This window comes from Zonotrichia albicollis, chromosome Z (assembly GCF_047830755.1).
Source record: "Zonotrichia albicollis isolate bZonAlb1 chromosome Z, bZonAlb1.hap1, whole genome shotgun sequence".
NCBI classification, from domain to species: domain Eukaryota; kingdom Metazoa; phylum Chordata; class Aves; order Passeriformes; family Passerellidae; genus Zonotrichia; species Zonotrichia albicollis.
Genome location: NC_133860.1, coordinates 42,342,476 through 42,365,469, shown reverse-complemented (window position 1 = coordinate 42,365,469; position 22,994 = coordinate 42,342,476). Strand labels below are relative to the sequence as shown.

The window sequence follows — 22,994 nt, the reverse complement described above, 5'->3', positions numbered from 1 at the left end:
GTTTGGGAAAAAATAGTTTTATATTGTCCTTTTGACAGATGAAAAAATGGAAGCTTTTTTGTATATCTGTATTTCAATATTTAGGAATAGGAGCAAGCTACAGGTTCCAATACACTGCCCTCCTCCACTCCTGTGACTGGGAAAATGAACTACTGAGAGCTTAAGTATCCTTTTGTTGGCTGAACTTTATGCTAGCAATTTTCTTTAAATGATTGCTTTTGTTAAAATATTAAAATCAGTTTTATTTAATATTTTAAAATAATGGAAGCAATAATTTGTTCAAGTCTTCTGTTTTTGATAATTTAGTAATGTGGATTTTTAATTAGGAACCTATTTTTAATAAATAAATTTTCCTAAGAAAATGTACAGCATAAATAGAATAGATTTGATTCAAAAAGAAGAGTTACTGTACTTCCTAAGTGCTCTGTAAACATGTAGAGGCTTTTTAAAAAAGTAAGTATTAAAAATAAGTAGTAAGTATTAAAGTATAAGTAGTAAGTATTAAAAATACCACAAGAAAACCTGTTACCTGCTGGTCTAAGAGTGCTACAACAGCAGAGAATGCAAGGCTTATGTGTTGCTCTGGGTGTGAACCACTGAAAGATGTAGAGAGGCCAGGAGAGCACCTGCAATGGACAGAGAAGATGCACTGATCCAAATTCCTGTATAATTTTGAGTTAAATTAAGAACTTCCTTAAAGGGGAATTCCCTTCCTCTGGGGGGAGCAAACACTGAGTGCTGATTCAACTATACAGTCTACAAAACTGTTTTCCGTGAAAACTGATGCACACATATTCAAGGAATTAAGCACTTTATATGACCTATATCCTAAGGCCACCACAATGTGATAATTTTTAAAAGCTGATTGTAAACTATAGTCAATAACTAATTGGCTGATATAGTAAAAATTTCTCTTCTAAAACTGCTTTTCTAATTAAATGCAAAAGCTTATGGCATCCAAGTATTTCTCTCATTTTTCCCAGAAAAATAAAATTACTTTTAGACCTTAGCTGCTATGGTGTACTGGGCCTAAATTTGGACTTTACTTGCTGTTTGTTTTGCCTGTTTTGGGCATATACCTCTACACACACAGGTGTCTTGGTTTTTTTGTTTTTTTTTGTGCTCTCTTCAGACTCCCTGGCCCCAGAGTACACAGGAGACCTTCTTCGAGTCTAACACCAACTTCTTTTGTTAGTCAGCTGGCACTGGTTGCATGCAGATAATTTTCTGCCTTTGTACCAAAAATATTACCTGATTTGAGTCATCCAGGGACCCCACTGTGGGTGGATAAGAAGGGTCTTACTGTTTCTTTTGGATGAAATAAAAGCGATAATTATAGGCCAAGTCAGAAGAGAAGAAAAATTGAAATGCTTCTAAATGCCTATTAGTAATGTAGAACATTTAAATTATGCGTGCTGAAGCATGAGGGTGTATTAGAATCACTGGAGAGTGCAAATAGTGTCCTTTAACATGCTCTGTGAATGTATCTGAGGTGCTGATAATGGTATGATCCCCTTGTCAAGGGATGTTATTGATGTGGCAATGCTTCTCTGTGTGACTGATAGTAGCAATATCTTCAGTTAAACAAAAAGCAGTTGTGAACATGGAACCACCATGCAGGCGTCTGTTCTTGATTATCTGCTGAAGGGTCATGGCTGGTTTTGTTTGAGGCCAATATCAGTAAAGAGCCAGAGTGGAAAATGGGGATAATGATTAATCAGATGGAAGACATAAATTCGAGGGAAATTGCTTTAGAGCACAGACAGGTCAGGATGACCTTTGCAGCCTCAGAGACCACTGTCTAGTGAAAGATAAAACTAAGCTGTTAAATGTTAAGTAATTCTTACCTCTTGGGGAATGCATGGCTTTTAAGGATTGAACCAGTGAGGGTGGGTTCCACCTTTCAAAACATGCAAATGACATGAAAAATTAAATAAGGCTGCTGTGTACACTCTTTCCTAATGCTTTGATTTATCATATTATACTGGACCTTGGGATTTAGAAGAAACCACAGTCAAAAATATGGCTGTGTATCTCCTCTGCCTAATTTACATTGCTGTATAAAACAACCACTCCTTTTAGCAGGAAGGCATAAAATAAGGTGGAGGTATTTTATAATTATTAAGCAACTATTACTGATTTTGACTTTTTCCCTCCCATGTTTTTATTCCAGTTCCCTTTAATGAAAACCCTTTTAATGTGAATCAAGAAATTAATATATTTGATCTCAGCAGCTGGCAGAGGTAGTATGTTATGCCCCCTTCAGAACTGTGTGGTTAACAGTTTTTATTTATGTGCTCCATACCAAAGACTCCACAGATTTAAGACTTTTGACACCACCTGCTCCAGAAGATGTCCAATGACTCCCAGTCCCCTCTTTATGTTTGATGGAGGATAATGTTTTGATAATATGCCTAATATGCTACTTGAATGGCAACACAGGAAATCAAGCCCACGGCTCCTGAACACAGCAGAGATTCTGTAGCTTCAGCCTTTGTCCTTTCAAGGGTTTCTTTCAATGACATTTTTCTTCCTGAATATTCAGTCATAATATAAAAATACTGAAGTGTTATAAATTCATAAGCCTGGTCAATGCTAAAAGTTGTGCAGAATTTTGAATTGTTTCTTGTGTGTTTTCAGCACACACTTCTAGCAAACTACTGAAGATAATTGTTCTATAAAAGGTGATACCTCATTGCCAATCACCCTGGCTTCAGTGTGAGTGTGTTAATTTGTTCCAATCCAGTATAAAACATTCATCGTTAATGTTCCTTGCGAACACCCTTTTCAGACTTTAAGGGTGTGCTGTTGCTTGATGCGGCAGAACAGAAATATGAGATCACAGATAGGTAGGAGAGGCTTGATGCTAAAAAGTGCAGCTCAGTGTGTGAAGTGCAGTGTGCTCCCCTTGTCTTGCCACAAAGGAGACCGGAGAATGTCTGTTTGTAGACTGCACTTGCTACATATGTCAAAAGTAAGGTTTCTAACTAGCCATTCTGATAACAGCTGTGGTCAGAGATTGCTTATGAAAAATACTGCCATGTTGGGTTTTTTGGCTATTCCTGCTGCTCTTCCAGATTATAGTTTTTGTCCCAAGAGCCTTTATAATTTTGAGTATACCATTCTCTATGGATAAAGCTGCTTTCAAATTTCCAGTGTCTAGAGTCTAGAGATGCCTTTAGCATTGTCAGTAGAGAGATGGATCTGTGTACATAGAATTTTAGCCAGGTGTCTGTAGCTTTACTGTCTGCTTTTAGTGAAGTTTAATGGTCCAAAGGGTAGTCTGCAAGTCAGGAATATGATCTTGTTTTCTGTGAGGATGTTGAGTGTCCCAACAGACTTGGTTTGCCCTGCAAGTCTCGCTGGGACCCCTCACACAGGCACCTTCGGCCTGCTGGTTCGGGGCCTTTGGCTGAGACCAGGCTTTGGCCCTCAGGAGAGTAGCCAAGGAGCAGCAACCATAAGACTGCTCCAGGAGGGACAGCAGGGCAGGAGATGAGGGGGACCACAGTGTGGGCAGGGCAGTGCTGTCACTGATGGAACATTGTCCTGAGGCAGAGCATGGTGAGAGCAACAGTTTTCATCAAGTGTCTGGTGCTCATCAGAGTAGGGCAGTGTTATGTCCCTGATCTGTCAGGCAATCAGTCTGAGATTCAGGAACAGCAGGGAATAGGAGACAGATGGAGCTATGTAGTGCAGCTATAGTGAAGCTCAGGCAGACTTGGGGTGGCCAAGTCTGAGCTTAAGAGGGAACTTGAGCCCATGGCAGCGCATCTGGTGTACTGGAAGGGGTACTGGGTGAGGCAGGGCTGGATTTAATGAGGGACTTGGGTCTTAATGAGTCTTAATGAGGGACTAGGAGCCCTGACAGCCACTTAAAACTCTACAAGAGAAGAAGCGCAATCAGTTTCAAAGCAAGGAACTCCAGGAATATGGTAAACTTCACGGCTGAATGTCAAAAGATTTTAAGAACCAGACTAAAAATTAGGCTAAGAGTAAGGTGGAATACTGAGGATCTCAGTGAATCAGAGAATTGTTCATGTCTATAAAGCACAAAGATTACCAGGTGGCATTCTGCTTTAAAATAAAATAGAGATGGTTTGTATGACAGAATTTATTTTTGAGATTTTCAGCTCACCACATCTTTCTGCTGTGCAAATTCAAGCATAGGGAACAGAATATTTTTTTTCAAATTGTCAAGTAGGTTGTTTTCAAAATAAGCTGCAGAAAGCTTGTCGAAATTGAAAAAAAAAAATTACCAGCTCTTCTATCTTCATTTTGCTGCCTTTATTTTGCGCTTTTAATGGCAGAGCACTGTGTTTATTTAGTTGTGCCATCCATCTCTATATATTCTACCCAAAGGAAGAAAGCCACACTGTGGTTGTGCTCAGATTGCGTAATGTACTCTGAGATACAGATAAATCCCATTTTGTTAGATGTCTAAGTTACTGAATCTGAAAAGCTTGGGTCTGCTGCATTTTCAGTACAGACTTTTCATCTGTCCATTATATTAGTCTCTTTTCATGGTTCCTTCTCAGCTATGTTACCAAGTCCACAAAACAAAGGCTTATGGAGTTCACAGAACGAAGCAGTGGTGTAAAATATAAGCTGCTAAAGTGTTATATTTGTGATTTAATGGCACCCATAAAACTACAGGCACTTTGACTCATTTACTTGAAGTTTTCTTACACCTGCATGTGCTAAGGCACATATGCACTCTGCAACCTGCAATAATAGTGTGATTCAGGATAAAAAACTGAAGATGTGTAGTCAGCACACAATGCAGTTTGAATCTGGCTAAAATATGAGTTTATGCTAAGCACTACAAAGCGTGTTTTTCCCAGTGTGGCATAAAATGAGGTAAACAATTTGCACAATTGTAAGTCAGTGCAACCTTAAATAAGATGTATATGGGTTTTTAGCAGCATCATTTGTGTTTGGGGAGCATTGAGCAGTCATGATTTCCTTTCTTACCTAGTTAAGGCCTGGCAGACAATGAGTCAGCCTTTATTGTGAAAAAGTAATTTCCACCTCAAAGTGTTGCATTTCCCTGCTGGGAGAGGTAAGATTTTATGAGGGTGAAGAAGCACTTTTTTAGTGCAGCAGAACTAGAATTTTATTTGAGTATCAGGTTCCATAATCTTTAATAGATCGGGTATATCTGAAGATGAACAATACATTACTGTGATCACAAGCCTCCAGTAAAAACGCTGCATGAAGCATGGTGCAGAAAAGCATACTAGGAAAACTCTAAAGAAACAGGATGCATTAGAAAAGATTGGTGTACATGATCTGGAGTATACACAGTACAGTTCTTTTTAGCCTAATAATTTAGAATGTATCCTGTTCTTTAGGAATAAAAGAGAAAATCTAAGGTGAATGTAAAACCAAATCACTTTGCAAAAGGAAGTCTAGGAGTCTTGGTTGTTCTTGTACAAAATTGAAAACAATGTAGGATTGCAGGATACTTTCAAAGTACGATAATCTGTTCCTTAACCTCCTTCTTTTATGTGAGATGCCAAGATGTTTGAAGAGAAATCATAAACTTTTAGTTACTTCATAAGGAAAAATAATATGTAAAGCTTTTAAATTCACTTTCTACTTAAACTTATAGGAACTTTTTGCTATTAATATATCTTATAAATATTTAGATATATTTTGAAAACACTGAAAATACCTTTTGCCTAGGCACCTCTTGTCTCCATATTATCAGGCTGCTTTTCTTACAGCCTTCCATGGATATTTTCTTCTGTCATTCTTGATTATAGCTGAGTTCTCATATTGATGAATGTCCACAACAGAATCTGAAAGGCATTGTTACTTTTTATGTGCAAGTATATTCCTTATCAACTTTGTTATGACGTTATTATGTGTAATGATCTGTTCCTGACATGTGCAGCTTTAGTTACACAGCTTTCTATTTTGTGTCTGTATTTTTTTGAGCTGTTTTCTCTCAGAAGTAGTAAATTTATGGAAAAACACAGTTCAAAGAGCAATGTGTTAAAATTACCAAATACAAACTTTAAAACATATTTTTATATCTGCTCATGTCAAATTTCACAAGTGGTCCAATATTTTTGTGTTTAAATTGCCACTATTTCAAAGTAGGAAAGAGAAAACTATTAAATATTCTGTGTAGTTTATCTGAGGAACTCATTTTAAAAGAAATTTTTGCACTTTTGAACATTAATAACCTATAGCATTTGTTACATATTTTCTACATATCCTAATTAATTTGCATCAAGAAATATAAATGCTGTCTATCTATGATCTAATTTTACTTTTCAAGACAGAGCAAAAATAGTAGGAACAGTGGCATTTTTTTTGCACTTCAAAATCACTAGAGATCAAGCATTTTGAACTAGAGCAAAGTCATAAAAATGTTGGCATTTTTATAGCGTGTGACAGGGATGTGACAAAAATCTGATATATATTTCAGATCTGTTCAACTCTCTCATCTTTGCCCAGTGCTTCTCCAAAATGAAATTTGTATAAAAACAGAATACTATTTTCTTTTCCCATATGGGCAGTGGTTGCTTAACCAATTTCAGCTAACTGTTTAGGGGCCTAAATTGTCGCCCATCTTCTAGACTCTGCTGGGGTGTCCTTTTGACTCTCTCTAGATTACCAGACTGAATTCTAAACCTTTTTTGTTATTCTGTGAAAGATATATTTGTATACTGACATATTCAGCAATTGATGCTTGATTTTCATTTAAAAAAATAGAGCTCTTCATTTAATGTCAGAATATAAACTTTTTTTTTTTTTTATCTGTCAGAATGGTAGAGTAATTTGGGTGAAGAAGTAATTTGGAGGTTACCTAGTCTCAGATCTGGATTTAAATAGTTCTGAGTCTTGTCCAGTTAAGGTTTGAATACCTCCAGTGCTGGGAAACCCAGTGCTCCTCTGTGTAGCTGTGTAAGTGGCTGGAGACTTCACATGAAGAATTTCTTCCTTAGAACTGTCTGGAATTTCTCTTGCTGCAACTTGAAACTGTTTCCTCTTTTCTTTTTGTCTTTGCCTCTGAAAAAAACCCATCCTCATTGTATTTTTAATCTCTCATTAGATGATGGGGGATGGTGGACAGATTTCTCCTAAAGTATTCTCTGAAGATCAGGCAAAAAAGACTTACTCTCCTTGTGCATCATGCATCCCACTTACTCTCCTTGTGCATCATGCATCCCAGACCTCTAACCTCTCCAGTGATCCTCTCCAGACTGTGGTGATGGTGAAGTGCACAAAGTTGGATGTGGTAGTCAGTGTGGCCACACAGAGGGGAAGTGTTCCCTTCAACCAATGGAGAGCATTACTCCTAAAGTGACCCAGCTGTCTTGGTGGAACGTATTCTGTCTGTTATTCACCTGAATCCGTAGGGCCATGTGTGCAGATTTAAGGAAATTATTTAAATTTAAACAATGTAAATATTAATGTAACTCAAAGAATACACTCCCCATCTTAACTTTGTATTTTGGTGTAGCCAGATTTATGAGATTTGGCAATAATATACCTGTTACAAATAACAAAAAGTAACAGATGTTAAAGATAAAGAAAAAATAATATGATCTTTGAGTGCATAGCAAAGTGACTGAAAAGGGAGTACGGATGAGAAAACCAGGATGTTCAAGTACTTTTTAATGTTATGCTGAGAAACCACTACTCTCCTACCAGGGTTTATTGAGCACAGCAGCTGATTCCCCATGCAGAGGCCAACACAGAGCAGCATCAGATAAAGACAGAATTTGCAGAACTGGGAAGAGTCTTTTGACTCTCATTCTGCAGGCACAGGAATGATGTGCCCCAGCAGAAATTCAGGAGAATGAAAAGCTAAATGTTTTCAGAAAATTTTTCCCAGTGGGATCTCAGAGTGTGACCCTGTATTTACTCCTAAAAAATAAATAATGCTTACCTCTTTTATTTCAGGAAGAAAGGAAAGACACGTAATTCCAGCTTGTAATACAGCTTGCCCTACAAGATGCCCTTCAACCTTCCCATGTTTTCCCTAAGCTCCAGTGCTATTCTGTGGCATCTGTCAGTGTAGTATTTGTACAGTTGCTGTTTCAAAGTACCTGTACATTACAGCTTTGTGCAAAGCAATTTCAGAAATGGCTCCTTCGGTGGTTGAGACTTGTCCTGTTGCATTTGCAGATTTTATTCCCTGGAGAATTTTCATAGAGCATTATTTTCTATTTTACTTCCAGGATAGATCTCCTTGGCTGTTCTTCTTAAAAATTCAGTCTTGGTGTTTTTAAAATACGGTTTTTTTATATATATCTTTCCCCAGGTTTCCCTCTTCCTTGTGAGTGGAATTTTTTTCTGCTTTCTTTTGATCTCAAATGATTCATGACTGCTGGTGGGCCTTTATTTCAGAGAAGACTTGTCTGCTTTCTGTACAGCAGCAAACATGACAATGGTAGATACAAGACAGAAATTGCGAGTTGGTGTGCTTTTGGTAGAGGGTTGTGGTTTTTTTATTGCTAACACTGAGCAATGAAATCTTGCTTGTCCAACTGCTTTGTGCTGTTCCTTCATTATTGAAATGCAGGATGATGCTTTCCACTGTGATTCTGACAACTAAAAAGTACAAAATACATTGGAAGCACTGATGATGAAAGCAAATTTTCAGGAGAAGAAGGTATGAGAAGGGAGATAGCCCTTGGCTTCAGAGGAAACAATTTTCTTTTGCATTTTTTTTTCTACTTTTAAGGCAGCCTTAAAAGTGCAGAGATATGTTTGAACATGTTTGGCTAAAAAAAAAGGTTTTATCAATAATGAAATTTCAACTTTCCTAAGATTTGGGTAGTCATTCAGGTAATGTGGGTAGAGTATGAAATCTCATTAACTTTTGCTGATGAAACTTAACTTATGTCATTTAGGCTGGATGATGTTTTATTCTTGCCAATTCTTGTTGAACAAGATGACGCATTCACCTTGTGTTAACCACCACCCAATACAGATCCTGGAAGTAATATGTGCTTTGGGTGAATAGCAAAGTGACTGGAAGGGAGCACTTCTTCACTGAAGAGCTCCACAGGAAGCACAGTATTCAAAGAACGAATTGAAACCACAGTGTTGGAAAACCACAATGATCCCACCTTGTCTATAAAGAAATGATTTCTTTTTTAGTGCTTGCCAGGTAAAAGCATGTAGAAGCTTGAAGTAGCCAAATAGTAATCAGGTTGATTGCAAAACTGACAAAAGCAATCAAAACTCTGGTATTTATGTACTGTAAGAGAAAACGACCAGGAAGCATTAGATTTCAAAAAAATCCAAAAACAAACAAAAAAAACCCCTAAAGACTTTGGACTAACAAAATTTTCTTGTATATGCTAATCTCTGTTTACACTTTACTGTGGGAAAGACAGCAAGACATCTCAAAACATGTCCTAAGCTTTGTTCAGTCATCTTTCCCTAGGAAAGCAAGCTCTTGATTACATAAAAAATGAAGGAAAGCTTCATTCCACTGTAGGGTCTTGACAGTTTTGTTCCTAATAATATTTTAATTTTTGTTCCTACTAATAATTTAATTAGTAGATATGGCTATTTCAGGTTTGGAACTCAGTCTAGCCTGTTAGGGGTGCATTGAACTGAGTCTAGTTCTAAGGAATTAGACATTGTTATTACAACCAGAGAGTAGGTAATATCTATTTTCTCTTCAATAATCCTTTTGCTGTCAATATTGAACCTTTTTTGCAGGTCAAAAGAAAGCATGAAAGAGGCTTGATAAGAGAGGCTGGAGCATAGATGAACCTTACTCCAGACTGTGACCTTAGGTGGAACTGTGGATCAAAGGGGTTTAGAAGGCTGATAAAGAGTGAGAAGAATTAGACATGACTGCGTCAGCATTAGGATGGTAGTGCTCATAAAACTTATCAGCATTGTGTCAGCTTTCTTCAGGATACTCTTTGAAAGATATTTACAGCATAGAAGTAAAGCATGGAGGACTAATATAGTGGAAGTATAAAGTGAAGAATGTCCCACCTCCTAACTCTGTTCCTATAATTTTTCACTCTGCATTTCTTGGAGAATTTGTTTTTACAATATTATTGCATTTTTATCAGAGATTATTCAGTTAAGATTTCCTGATTTTCACTGGACAGAGTTAATAGCTTTTGTCCTAGGTTTGTGATTCCATTGTCTTACGTGGTCTGATTTCATCATACTGTTAGCTTTCCAGTTAGTACTGCTTAAAGGAGAGCTTTTGCAGATCCTGGTTTCATTGGTTATATATCCAGATGTAAGTGGGGAAGAACCAGGCCTATGATCAAAAGCACTATAAGGGAAGAATTATTAGAGTTATTTTTTGTTAAAGGCAGATGTCCTCAAACATTTTACTTTCAGGCAAACATGTTCCTTTTTCTGAAAAAGGTTATGAAATTTCAAGTAAAAACAAGCTAAAAGCAATTCCACTTGTTTTGTTCTAATTTAGTTTAATAGTTTTGTTCTAATTAGTTAAGTAGTTTAAGAAGAATAGGACAGGTAGAGCATATGGTGCAGAACCAGTTATCTGCAGGTTTAATGAGAAAGGAAAATAGTAAAATGGGAAAAAGGAGATTGCAATGTACCATAAAGACCCTGTTTCTGCTGAGCTCAGGATCATTGATGTGTACTAGGTAAATGAATTCCCATGCTCATCTTGCACACGTCTGTTGTGTCTGTGGAGAGGATGCAGTGACAAGTGCTGGTACAGGACCAGTGGTGAAAATACCATCCAGGCAGGGAGAGTGTTGGGGACAGCCACTGGTGGTGGCACTGCAGCCTTGCAGTATTGCACACAGTTCTGTCTACTGCAGCTTGAGCTGAAGAGTGCAGCCTCTCATCTCTCAACATGAGAGAAAGAAAATTTGCTTAAAATACAGAAACATAGCTTTTAATCTGCTAGCATTACCCAAAATGAATCTGCTTCACACCAGCTTTAATGCCAGCTCTTGTTTATTTTAAATAAGTTAATACTTCTATAAATAAATACCCTTTATTGAGGATTCTATTCTTTATTAGGTTATACTGAAGTAAATACTACCCTGGAAAAATAAACAGAAGGCTCTGCACATTAAGAGATGAGGAGGAAGTTTGCAGGTATCCTGGTGAATTCAAGTGTGGGTTGTTTTATTTTCTTAATTACTGAGAACACTTTCAAGACAATAGCATCTTCTGTATGTGAATTAACATAGTTCAGGTGCCCCATTTAACCTGGGATATAAAATAATTTGACAAGGTAGTAAAATTGGAAGTAGTCATGATGTGTGAAATGCACATTTGAGTGTGACTTCCAGATCTGTTCTGAAGATTTTATTATCCTATATCCGTATAGTTAATACCACTTTTTGGAGTACCCAGTGAGTCTTCTCGCAGCCTATATTAAGCAAAGATCTGAGTCTTTGTGGGAGTGAGTTTTCTGACTTGTCATAAATTTATACCTTTAAAGGATCTCACTGATTTAGTTTATTATGTCCAGTCTTTATTTCAGATGTATCACAATCTATACAGAATGCCAAGTATACTGAAATCTGTGAATGTTACATAGTGAAAAAGAATAAATATTAGAGCAAAAGGATGCTTTGATTTTTATTTTGTATATGCATCTTTGAGTGTTTTTAAAGACTGTTTTTTTTAAAAGGTGTTTCCTGAAGGAGTATTTCTGTTTCTGGCAGAAACACTAGTTTCCTGGGATTTTTTTTTTTTTTGTTTTAGCTGAAGGAATTGAATAGGAATATGGTGTTTGCTTTAGTGAAAATCAGTGAATATATTGACTGAATCGGTTGGTACGAAGAAGAGTGTATAGCTAGACTGTCATCTCTGCTTTTGCTGCTTTATGCTACTCAGGTAGTCATTAATCCTTACTCTTTCAGACTTTCCAGTTACTTACTTGTAGTAATCAGTCCAACATAATTGAAAGGGTGGGAAGCTATCATGCATGGGCTGTAAATTATTCCTCTTTGTACTTATCACCTTAAGGCACGGATTTCAATTCATTGAGAAAGCAAAGCTGTTTTAAAAAACAGTGTTCAGATTAAGCATTTTGCTTGGAAACTTCAGCAAGATAGAGAGACATTTCTGATTTCTGCCCAGACAGAAATTTTGCTTTGTCTGTCTGCATGTTTTTTGATGACAGGGTCATCATAATTTTAGTGAGTATGAGCAGGTGAAATTCCTTGTTGATGTACCTGATCCCAAATTGCAGAGTAAGTTCAGTTACCTTTTCAAATTTGATTTTTTTTTGAGTGTGTTGAACTCATGGGGTAGGTGTACTGCAGAAGGGTAAAGCATGGTTTTACCAGTGTTGGCTCTTAGACTCCTTCATTTGGTATTCCAAAATTCCTGCTTTCTTCAAGATATACGTATACATACACACACACACAGACACACATATATATACATACATATATATGTGTGTATATATATATATGTACACACACACACGTACATGCCCTTTAGTAATGGGGAATTTCACAACTGAAAACCCTAGCTGGGCAGACAAAAAGAAACAAATATCAGTCTGAGAATGAGAGGAATTAGGTTAAATGTGTTGCATGGACACTGTAAAATTATCTAAAATCTAGGAATACACTGTACTCATTAACACTCAGAAAAGTACCTGTTAGGATTTCATGGAGTTCTTGAAAGTATTTGTAGAAGACTTCAGCAAATCCGTGAATGTTTTGATGCATGTTCACTAACAGCTAGTAGATACTCCTAGCTAGGAAGATAACTTCTACTGAGCACCTTGAAAACTCTAATTAGAGAAAAAGCTCTAATTAGAGAAACTGCCTTGGCATAAAAGATTCACCAGGATGACCTACTTAAAAGGATCATCATGTACCTAAAGTAAGGCTACAGTTTGAAATGATAAATATTACATCAGGACTTTTTTAAGGCTGCATTTCTCTTCCAGTAAATGCTTCAGTTCCCATTAATAGTTGAATAGTGCCATCACATTTGATTTCTCCAAGAAACAGTCAAAGTGTATGAAATTAATCCAGAGGAAGATACTAAAAATAAAGACTTTTTTTACTATAGGTGAATTTCTATTATTAAAAAGCTAGGGAAATATCTTTTAGCTTCTAAAGTCATGTCAATGTGATTGTAGGCTTCATTTTCTTGTATCAGAAGTACATCACATCCTTAGTTTATTTAATGCAGTCTGTAGTTTTTCCTATCCCTCAAAACACTATTAGCCTAAAACTCATGTCTGGAGTATACTTCTGGAGACATATATGCAATAGAATGAATAAAGGACAACTTCTTAAAGCCTTTCCTTGGTCTTCTCCCATGCAGCTCTAAGGGCAGTTCACACTGCTTTAGAAAGGGTAATAAGATTAGCTTCAGAAATTTCCATCTATTTTTACTCCTGCATCATATCTCACTGCCTCCTTAGTTGCATTACTGCAGTTTTTCTGAGGTAATGCTGGAAAATAGATAATTAAAATGATCATGGTTAAAAATAACCTTTTCCCCAAGCTGGAAGCAGGCTGTGTTTTCTTAGAAGCACTGCTAAAAAACTGTAGCTTGCTTTCTCCCAGGGGGGAGGCTTCTACAGTCTGTTGCAGTGTCCAGATTCGCTCATGTGCACACACACACGCACACACACACACACTTTAGACATGTGAGTAATGACGCAATTTTGTAATTGATTTTAGCTGTGCTAACTACAGACTGTTGCAAAAAAATGATCCTGCATTTCTTCCTTCTGTATGCTTGCATGCTGCTGTCATTTCTTTCTCCCGCCCCTAGTGATAGTGTAGATGTGTGTTGAGCAAATTGTCTTGCAGATATGCCTGAAAATGCACAGAGGAGAAGGGAATGGTTAGTCTTCACTCTAATAAGCAAACTGCTCTTGACTCATTGTGTCTGCATTTGGGGCTGCATGAGATTTAAAGATACAGCAGGGGAGCAGGGAGGAGAACTGGGGGAAATGTCTTGGTGCTTTCATGCAGCTTGGTTATTGGGAGCTCATGCTGGACTAACCCTGGGAGATGCATTAGCTGATAATACGCAGTTGCTCCACTCTGACCCTACTGTGAGTATAGATAGTGAAGAAAGGAATGTGTCTGTCCATGACTGAGGTATTGGGAATCTCCACAGTGCTAAAGTGCCACTACTTCTGCCCACACAGCTCCCAACATGGAATTTTTTAGGGTGGGATTTCATGTTGCTAAGACTCGGTGTGAATGCTCTGTGAAAGCGCTGGGCAAATTCAGTCAGCTTTGAGACACTGGTACAGATTGGAGGAATACTAGCTTTCTACAGGATTTGTGTTAAATAGAAGGCTAGAGAGATATTTCATGGTACCTCACTGAGACAAAGAATAATGTTTGTAGCCCTTTCCTACAAAACAGGGAGTTCAAATGAGAAAGGATATTGCAGACAGAGTCAATCTGGTGTATTATGCATGGAATTGCTTGATTTCTTTCAGAATAAAACCTGCCATCCAAGACTAGACAACAAAAAATTGAATTCTGAAGATTCTCTGATAGTGATATAAAATTTATCTTTTGCATATTTTCCTTGTAACCTGTGGTATTTGTATCTCTGAAGAAAATGCAGGCTTTTGTATTCGAAGCCCTCTATTCTGACGTCCAGTGCTTAAATAAAGATTGGGATGATTCTGTATCGGTGTGAAGAGGCATCTAAAAATAGCAAAGTATAAACTTTTTTCTCTTATATTTTACAGGTTGAATATTACAGTTTCACTTGTACCTGGGCTTTTTCCACTGATGTCCAACACCCAATAGACATTCCAAACAATATTTGGCAGGTACTTTTGCAGCCTAACAGCAGTCCTTCTTTGACACAGGATGGAGGACACCTACAAAGACAGGACTTCACTAGTGAAAGGGGCCAAAGATATTGCTAAAGAGGTGAAGAGGCAAGCAGTGAAAAAAGTTAATAAAGCAGTTGACAAAGCCCAGGATGGCTACACACAGAGGTCCTACAGTCGATTCCAGGATGAGGAAGATGATGATGATTACTATGGCCAAGGAGGAAGTTACGGGGTAGAAGCTAATGATGATGAAGGATCAAGTGAAGCAACTGAAGGACATGATGAAGATGATGAAATTTATGAAGGAGAGTATCAGGGAATCCCCAACATGGGGCAGGGTAAGGATGACATGGCAGCCTTAAGCCAGTCTGTGCGTGATGAATACAAGGATCGTCATGAACTGGAAACAGAGAGGAAAGCTGATGAAGAAGAGCTGGCACAGCAATATGAATTGATAATACAAGAATGTGGCCATGGTCGTTTCCAGTGGGCCCTCTTCTTTGTGCTAGGAATGGCCCTAATGGCTGATGGGGTTGAAGTGTTTGTGGTTGGATTTGTGTTGCCCAGTGCTGAAACAGATATGTGTATACCCAATTCTGGATCAGGATGGCTTGGTAAGTAAAGTCTTCATTCTGTCTTTTTGCTATTAAAAGATTTGCTTACAGTAAGACTAAATATGTATTTGTCATCAGAGAAGCTTTTATAAAAAGAGATTTGTCTTCAATATAAATACAATTATTTAAATTAAAATTAATTGTATGTATTAAGAATTTAATTAATATTGTAGTTTTATTTTTAGATTTTTGTTTTCTTAGTCAGTCAGTAATAAATCACTAAAGAGAAAGACCACACTGTGAAACTTAATAAGGAGAGGGACAAATTTTGTTCTCGTATACAAGAGTAGATGTCCAAATGAGCTAATCTAAAAAAAAGTGAAACCACAAAACCAGCCCACAGATGGAGAATTGGAGTCCTGTTGAAATTATAAAGGTGTAATAAAGAGCAGATGATACAACTGTATGGCAACATTTTCACACATGAACCTTTGAAATGGTAAGGTGAAATTAAATCTAGAAAATGAAAAAAATTCCAGTGAAAAGGCTATCTATTGTGGCCTTTCACTCTTATTGTTTATAGTCATTTTATGCCGGTGACTGTTCTCCAGCCATCCAAGGAGAATACTGTTCACTTGGGGTCAGGGTAACAGAAGAATGAACAAGAGCCTGAGGTGTGCTTTTTGTGTCCATTCTGCGGATGGGGATAGGCTGTGTCCCATCCCCTTGCCTGTTCCCTCCTATGGTATGGTGAACAGGCAGTCTGAGCCAGCTTTGTATGGCTTGGTAAAGCAGCAGTGCTGCAATCAGGTCCATGCTGTCTTCCCTGGACACGCCTGGGCACAGAAGGTAAAACAAGGCTCTCATGGGGCAGGGCTGGAGAAAAGTTGTAGAAATGGTACCCCAAGGAAGAGGGGAGATGGGCAATTGGGACAAAGCGGGCAATGAAATGTATATGTGTAAATAAGTTACTTGGGCCTGAAGACTGGAGAAAAGGAGTATATACAAGACATTTAAAAGCCTTTGCTTTGTAGCAGAAGTTCAGCTTGCACCCTCCATCTTTGCAGCAGATGTTTATGTTGCAACAGATCTCATTTTGGCTTTGCTCAGTTTCCTGACATATTGATACCAGCACTGAAGGTTTGTGGGTTTCAGTACTGTGGACTGCAGTCTCCCACAGTTATGTCTCTAAGTCTCCCTCCAGGTGACAGGAACATAAGGGGAAACAGATGAAGACTTCTCAGATAACTGTGTCCTTTGCATTATTCTTTGCTGTTTGATCATTTGTTATTAGAACTACTTTGCCTGTAGTGCAGTGATTAAAATTAAAATGGAGGGAAATAAATTATTACAGTTTTAATGGTTAAAGAGGTTATATGCTGAATACACATAATTTGTTTTTTATTGCTTGTTTACATTAAATGCCAACATAGTATGTGTCATGGTTGGACTTGTGAGCTTTCAAGTCTACTTCTTAAAGGATGAGAAACAAAGATAATGCAAACCTGTATCACTAGATAAATGTCAATGAGTCAGTGCCGATACTAACATACAATGCCTCTTAGAAAAGTAGTGAATGCCCAATTTGCTTTTTTAACATGATTTTTTCATCTAGTCCTTGGTAGCTGACTTTAAAATCTACTTTAATATCTTTAGAATCTACACCTCAATTTTTATAATTTTTGTAATTTTTATAATTTTTATATTGTTGGAACAAAAGTTATTTTTCTCACCCCCATTTTTAATTACTGATAAACCTGCCTGTTTTACTGCATGCACCTGCTCAACAAATGAAAGAGTCAAAATTGTCTTTGTTCTCCAGGGTGATAACATGTGAGGGTAACCCCCAATGTCCAATTAATTAATATTACATTGCATTTTCTACAAATAGTATTCTTTCTAAACAACTACATTAAATATTATGGAGGTGTTTGGAATTGGGGGTGGGGAGTATTGTCCCCAGAGTAACAGGGGCCATGATTATTCACATCCACCTGTTGGGGTCTGACCCATGTCAAGAAGGATGAAGATTTCCCTGTCACTAGAGTTCTTATGATGCTGTCTTGAGAAGTACTGGAATAAGTCTGTAAGTATTGAACTAAATTCAGTACAGAAGCTGATAAACACATTATAGTTACAAGTATTTGTATATGTGTGTGTGTGTATATGTGTGTGTGTGTGTGTCTATAAATGAAGCTTATTGACAAAATTAAGGTAACAGCTCTGGAAACTCAGCTGTGCAAGCAATGTATTCTCATGCCTAAAATGTAGAAATCATAATATATCTTCCTATTGCAGTAATATAAAACTAGCCTCTCTGTTGTGGTACTAACAAATAATTGTGTACTAAAAGATTAACATACAAAAGCAGGAAAGAACAGCGATAAGCAATTTCTTTCCCAGTGTGTATTGAGGGCATTGCAACACATGATTGCTCTAGCAATAATTTCACCAAAAATATATTTCTTGCCCATTGTTACTAAAAATGTATCATAAGCTGCAAGTCATCAGCACACTAATGTGCATATGGCTTATAAACAGAGTAGATATACTGCTTGCAGACAGCATAACCTTAATTCCACTGATACAAAATATTTGTTGTACCAGTGAATGCTCAGTGAAAGCTTTTTTATGTTGTCATAACTGAGCCCTCACAACCATGCATTTCAATTATTTTGCACTTGTGATTTCACCTTATAATTACATCCTAACTGAGGTCTTCCAGACAGGCATAATTCTTTTTCTCATGATTAGAATTCCGTAATTCAGAGGATTCTGATATTGCTAGAATATTAAAGTCACAGGACTAATGTTAAGGGTTACAAGGTAAAATCAGTACACTTATACAGTATTTATTTTTCAGGCAATTTTCTAGACTGTCAAAAGGCACACTAAGAGCATCTTAATTTCTCTTTGAAAAAGCATTCATTGATTTAGTTGTAAAAACTAATTTCTCATATATCATGCCATGACAGTTTACTTAGAAACTTGAGCTAATTAAAAACATGTGACAATATTTATTGATCCTCCCTGTTCCATCTTTTATTTTTCCAAAATTCACTTTCGCAAGGACAGTTTCCCAAAATCCTTCCATATTGACCCTTGCATGAGCTTGAAATCACTGTTTATTGATCACCAGCTATGTCTCAGAGCCTATAAAGTCACATAACAAATGTGCTGGTGCCATGAACTAGCCTCAAGTTGTCTTTTGAATTCAATAATAAACCAATACTTTTTCATCTCGAGTAAGTGGTTTTCTTAAGAAGTGGGCGGTTGACTAGCTTAAATTATTCAACATTATCGTGACACGTCACAAAGCATGAGAGAAAAGTGTCCTTGATGTATATATAACTTGGCTGTACTTGCTAACTCCTCCATTTAAGTGGATTTACACTGGCCTCTTGGGTTCTGGCACCACTGGGACTAGACTGTACCTTTGTGAGACAGGTTGTGGGCTCAGGCCTAAAGATGCTATTTTAGCACTTTTCCTGCTTGCATCTTACCTCTTTAATTTCATCAGTCAGAAACAGACTGTTCTTAGGTTAATTCTCTGGGCTCTGATTTGGGTATACTTTTCTGTCCAGTTTTTCTCTGTCTTTGCATTCACATTGGTCTTTGCATTCAGATTGCTCTCAAGTTTTATTGTGTTGGTTTGTTTTTTTTTGTTTTGTTTTGTTTTGATTTGATTTTTTGGGGGGATTTTGTTGGTGGTGGTGGTTTTCGTTGTTGTTATCATTGTTGCTGCTGCTGGTTTTGCTTTGTTTTAATGTAAAATTCTTATTATGTTTTTTTCTTTCCTCAGCATCTCTGCACCTGAGATACTGAAATAATGTTTTTCCTAAGCTAGGCAAAGCTGTTCTTTCCCAGGTGTGTCTGTTAAGGCTGCCTGAATGCTCCTTCTGACCATGCTGTCGCTGGTTCTCCCATGGGACCTGGAGGGGCTCACCCTCGTGTGTAGGACCCCTGACAGCTGCACTGCTGTCACCCTTGGTGGCAGCACATACAGGCTGACTCCTGCTCAGCGGGTCTTGAGGCCACTCCTCACAGCATCAGTTTCAGATGGACATCTCTGTTCTGTTTTTGTACTTTTCATGGAAGCATAGAATAGTTTGAGTTAGAAGGGACCTTTAAAACATCATGCAATCCAAACCCCCTGCAATATGCAGGGACAGCTTTAACTCAGTCAGGTTGCTCAGAGGCCCGTCTATCTCAATAGCAGGAAAAAATCTCTACATCTCAGGATTTAGTGATTATTTTAGAATCTTTTCTTTTTATTTTTTGCATGTGTACCATTAAGACATCTTTTACAGAGGCCAATTGCTTCTCACTGATTTCCAATAGTCTCCCTGGTCTCTTTTGAATTCCTATATGATCCTCTATAAGAAATTTAGACTGAATGATCTCTGGAGGCTGAATAGCCTTCGACTCTGTCTTGTCTTACCGTTGTGTTAACCTATGTGTTAGTCAAGACTTTGATACAGATTCAGAGACAGTACTGTAACAAACTTAGAAATAATTTTTATATGTAAAAGACATTCTTAGGCGATGAGCCAGCCTACAGACATTTTCTTCCTTCTAAAAAACACAAGTATTGTGGTAAATCACTGGACCGATAATGCAGATACTGTGAATATGAACAGCAACAAACAGGTTACCGTGGAAATAAAATTATTTTCTGAAGCACCACATTTAGTGTCACATAATGCCTTGACCTAAGGGGTTTTTTTGTTATTTTCTGAATTTAATTATCAATTTTTTGTAGTATTTGTAGAAAGAAGAATATAATTGATGTGACTAATTATTTTGGGCAAAAGCAGGTCTCAGCCTGGGACAACGGCCTATCAATTCTGCATTGATTACTAACTTGCATATTAGCTGCTTTAGTAACAGTGCTTCCCATGCCTACTCTGTCTTGAAACCTACCAAACATAACCAGCATAACTTTAATCCGCACAGTTCTTTCTCTTTACATGAGAAGAAGTGCTCTCCAGAGGCTTGGTAGTTGATGTAATGTGCTTAAAAGCTCTGCTAAGAATACCAAATGATCTCTGAATTTTTCCACTTCTTAGTTTAAAGAAGTACTGGATTGCCAGATCCTTGCTATTTAATTTGATTCTGGTTTTGCAATGATAATTTTCAACAACTTTGTATTCAACAAATACTGTCCTTCAAACTTAGCAAAGACAAATATAAGTCCTTCCATTGGGACAGAATAACCCAAGTCACTCATAGGAACTAGTCACTAAAATGCTGGGGAGAAAACAGCTCTGCAGAAGGATTTGTGCCTTTTAGTAGGAAGCTAGTGGACATAGGACAGCAGTGCCTTGCAGGTGCATTGGCAAAAGTGACCAGTAAGCAGAGGGGACTGATTATTTTCTGTTTTCAACACAGTAAGCCCACATGTTGGATTCTCTGTCCTGTTGTGGAGCCACCTGAAAAGGAGAAATTAACAAATGCAGGCAAATTTTGTAGAGAACCAGTAATGTCACAAGAGAAGTAGAATACACAGCATACAAGAGATATGGACCCAGTGCGTGGTAGCATGGAGGAAAGAGGTCTGAGGTATCTGTCTGTATTATTTGGCAACAAAAGTGAGAGAAACAAAAGTGAGTGAAGACGAATTAAGATTTTTCTCAAAGGAGCACAAAGATCAGAAGTTGCAATTGGGGATCATCTGGTACAATGAAGAAAGTTTGGAGTGAAGTGGTCAACCACTGGGAATGTTTCATAGAGAAGCTGTAGGATGTTTGGGAGATTTTGAAAAGCTGACTGAAGGCCTGAAGCCTTATCTTCCTCTGAGGGCAGCTGTGCTTTTAGCAGAGGTCAGAATAAAGCTCTTCAAAAGTCTCTCCCAACCAAAATTTTTCCGATTAATTGTCTGCGAATGTATGGTACTTCCTCCTACCTATGACTAAAACACAAGCTGCAGCTGTTGAGCTTCAATAAACTTTTAAAGGAAATGAGGGTTAGAACTCATGGATTGTACATAGGCTTGCTGTTTCAAACACACACCAGGGTCTAAATTAATTTAGGCAAAACCATATAGCTTTAATTACTTGTTCTTCTCCTGAGATCTGGCAGAAAGCTGGAAGCACGTGACCAAAAGGTGGTGAATAAGGGGCTGCACAACCTGAGATTGATGGGAATATTTTTTAAATATTCATGTATCTACATGCCTAGTGTGATTATTTGCTGGTTAAGAGGTTTGAATTTTAATACATTGTCACAAAACTGTCCTTACATCACAGTAAGCCTGCTGCTGAGGGAAGCAGTTATCTGTGTATAACATTGTTGTCTTGTTTTGTGGAATATTAGTATAGGTCATAGAGATGGATGAGACTTCCTCCATGTTACTGCAAAAAATACGGTGGGAGAAGGGGAGTGTCTTCTGGTTATTTTCCAGTTATTAGTATGGTACTGCCTTTGTTATGACACAATACACCACAAGTGGCATAAAATAAACGAAATCCCGTTTCTCTTTTTCTTACTATGTTATGTTGATGATGACCTAGTAGATGTACTCTTAGGCATTTGAAATTTGTATAAATTTCAAAGTGTGACTTTTATTCAAGAGAGCATAGATAGCAAAAAAGTTAGGTCCTTAAATATGATCTGGTGTATATATGCAATAAAAGCATCTAGGTAAAGACTGTTTACTATTGGAGCCATATCAGATGTTTGCTGGTGAGGAATCTCACTGAAATAACAGTGACAGTCTGTTGCACTTACAGTTAATAGTAGTAATAAATCTTTAGCAGCAATAGAAATAATTAGAAATAGAGCTGCAGTCATTGAAATGCATCCTAAATATTCCAGAACAAGGTGAAAATTGGTCTGTAGGATTAATGTCTTACTCCTTCAGAAGGAGATGCCAGAAATTCAAATGCCATCACGCATGCTGTTCACCTTTGGTGCAGTTCAGCTCCCTTGCAAATGACATTATTAAAGTCCTCCTACTCAGTGCTTTTCTCACTTCTCTTCCAAAGACAGTTTTTGAGGGTGAAAAATTAAGAGACAGATCCTTACAATTTCTAAGCTGTTACAAAATGTGGACATGTGAAAATGGTGGTTATGTCTGGTTTTGTTTTCTGTGGGGAAAAAGGGGACAGCGGAGGGAATAGGCGAAGGGATTTTGTTTGTTATGACCTGGACTAAACCTGTATCACATGGAACATCAAGGACTGTCACCAGACAGGATCTGGGAGCACAGATTTAAACCATTAATGAAACACAGTGTACTCAGTGCTCTCTCTGTGCTGGTACAGGCTCCCAGTGTAAGCAACTATCTAAGGTGGGTCATAGCTACCCTCTTTTGTGAGTATGATGTTGCTCTCCAACCACTTTCTTGAAGCCAGTATTAGTAGGGTGAACAGACCCATTTCAAAAGTTTTTCCCCTTTCAGGTTGTTTCTACATGCAGCTTTACTGCAAAGATCGATAAGGATCATTGACCCCAACCCATCATCCTGCTCAGGACAGCCCCAAAAATCATACCTGAGAGCCTGAAGGCATTGTCCAAACACCTTTTTAATTCTGTCAGGCTGGTGCTGTGGCCACTGTTCTGGGAAGCCTCTTCCAATGCCCAGCCACCCTCTGGGGGAGGAACATTATCTTCTTCTTACCTAAACTTCCCCTGGCACAGCTTTATGCCACCTCCTCAGGTCATGTCACTTGTCACCAGAG

The 22,994-nt window shown here is 37.8% G+C and overlaps 1 protein-coding gene across 1 annotated transcript in view; it reads left to right on the top strand.

The window, feature by feature from the left end:
- The window catches only part of SV2C (synaptic vesicle glycoprotein 2C), a 119,399-nt gene that overhangs the window by 11,380 nt on the left and 85,025 nt on the right, over positions 1-22,994 (top strand). Inside the window, exon 2 of the mRNA XM_005488307.4 lies at positions 14,669-15,372. Coding sequence (XP_005488364.1) covers positions 14,793-15,372 — 580 coding nt within the window. The 5' untranslated portion in view covers positions 14,669-14,792. The remainder of the gene's footprint in view (positions 1-14,668; positions 15,373-22,994) is intronic.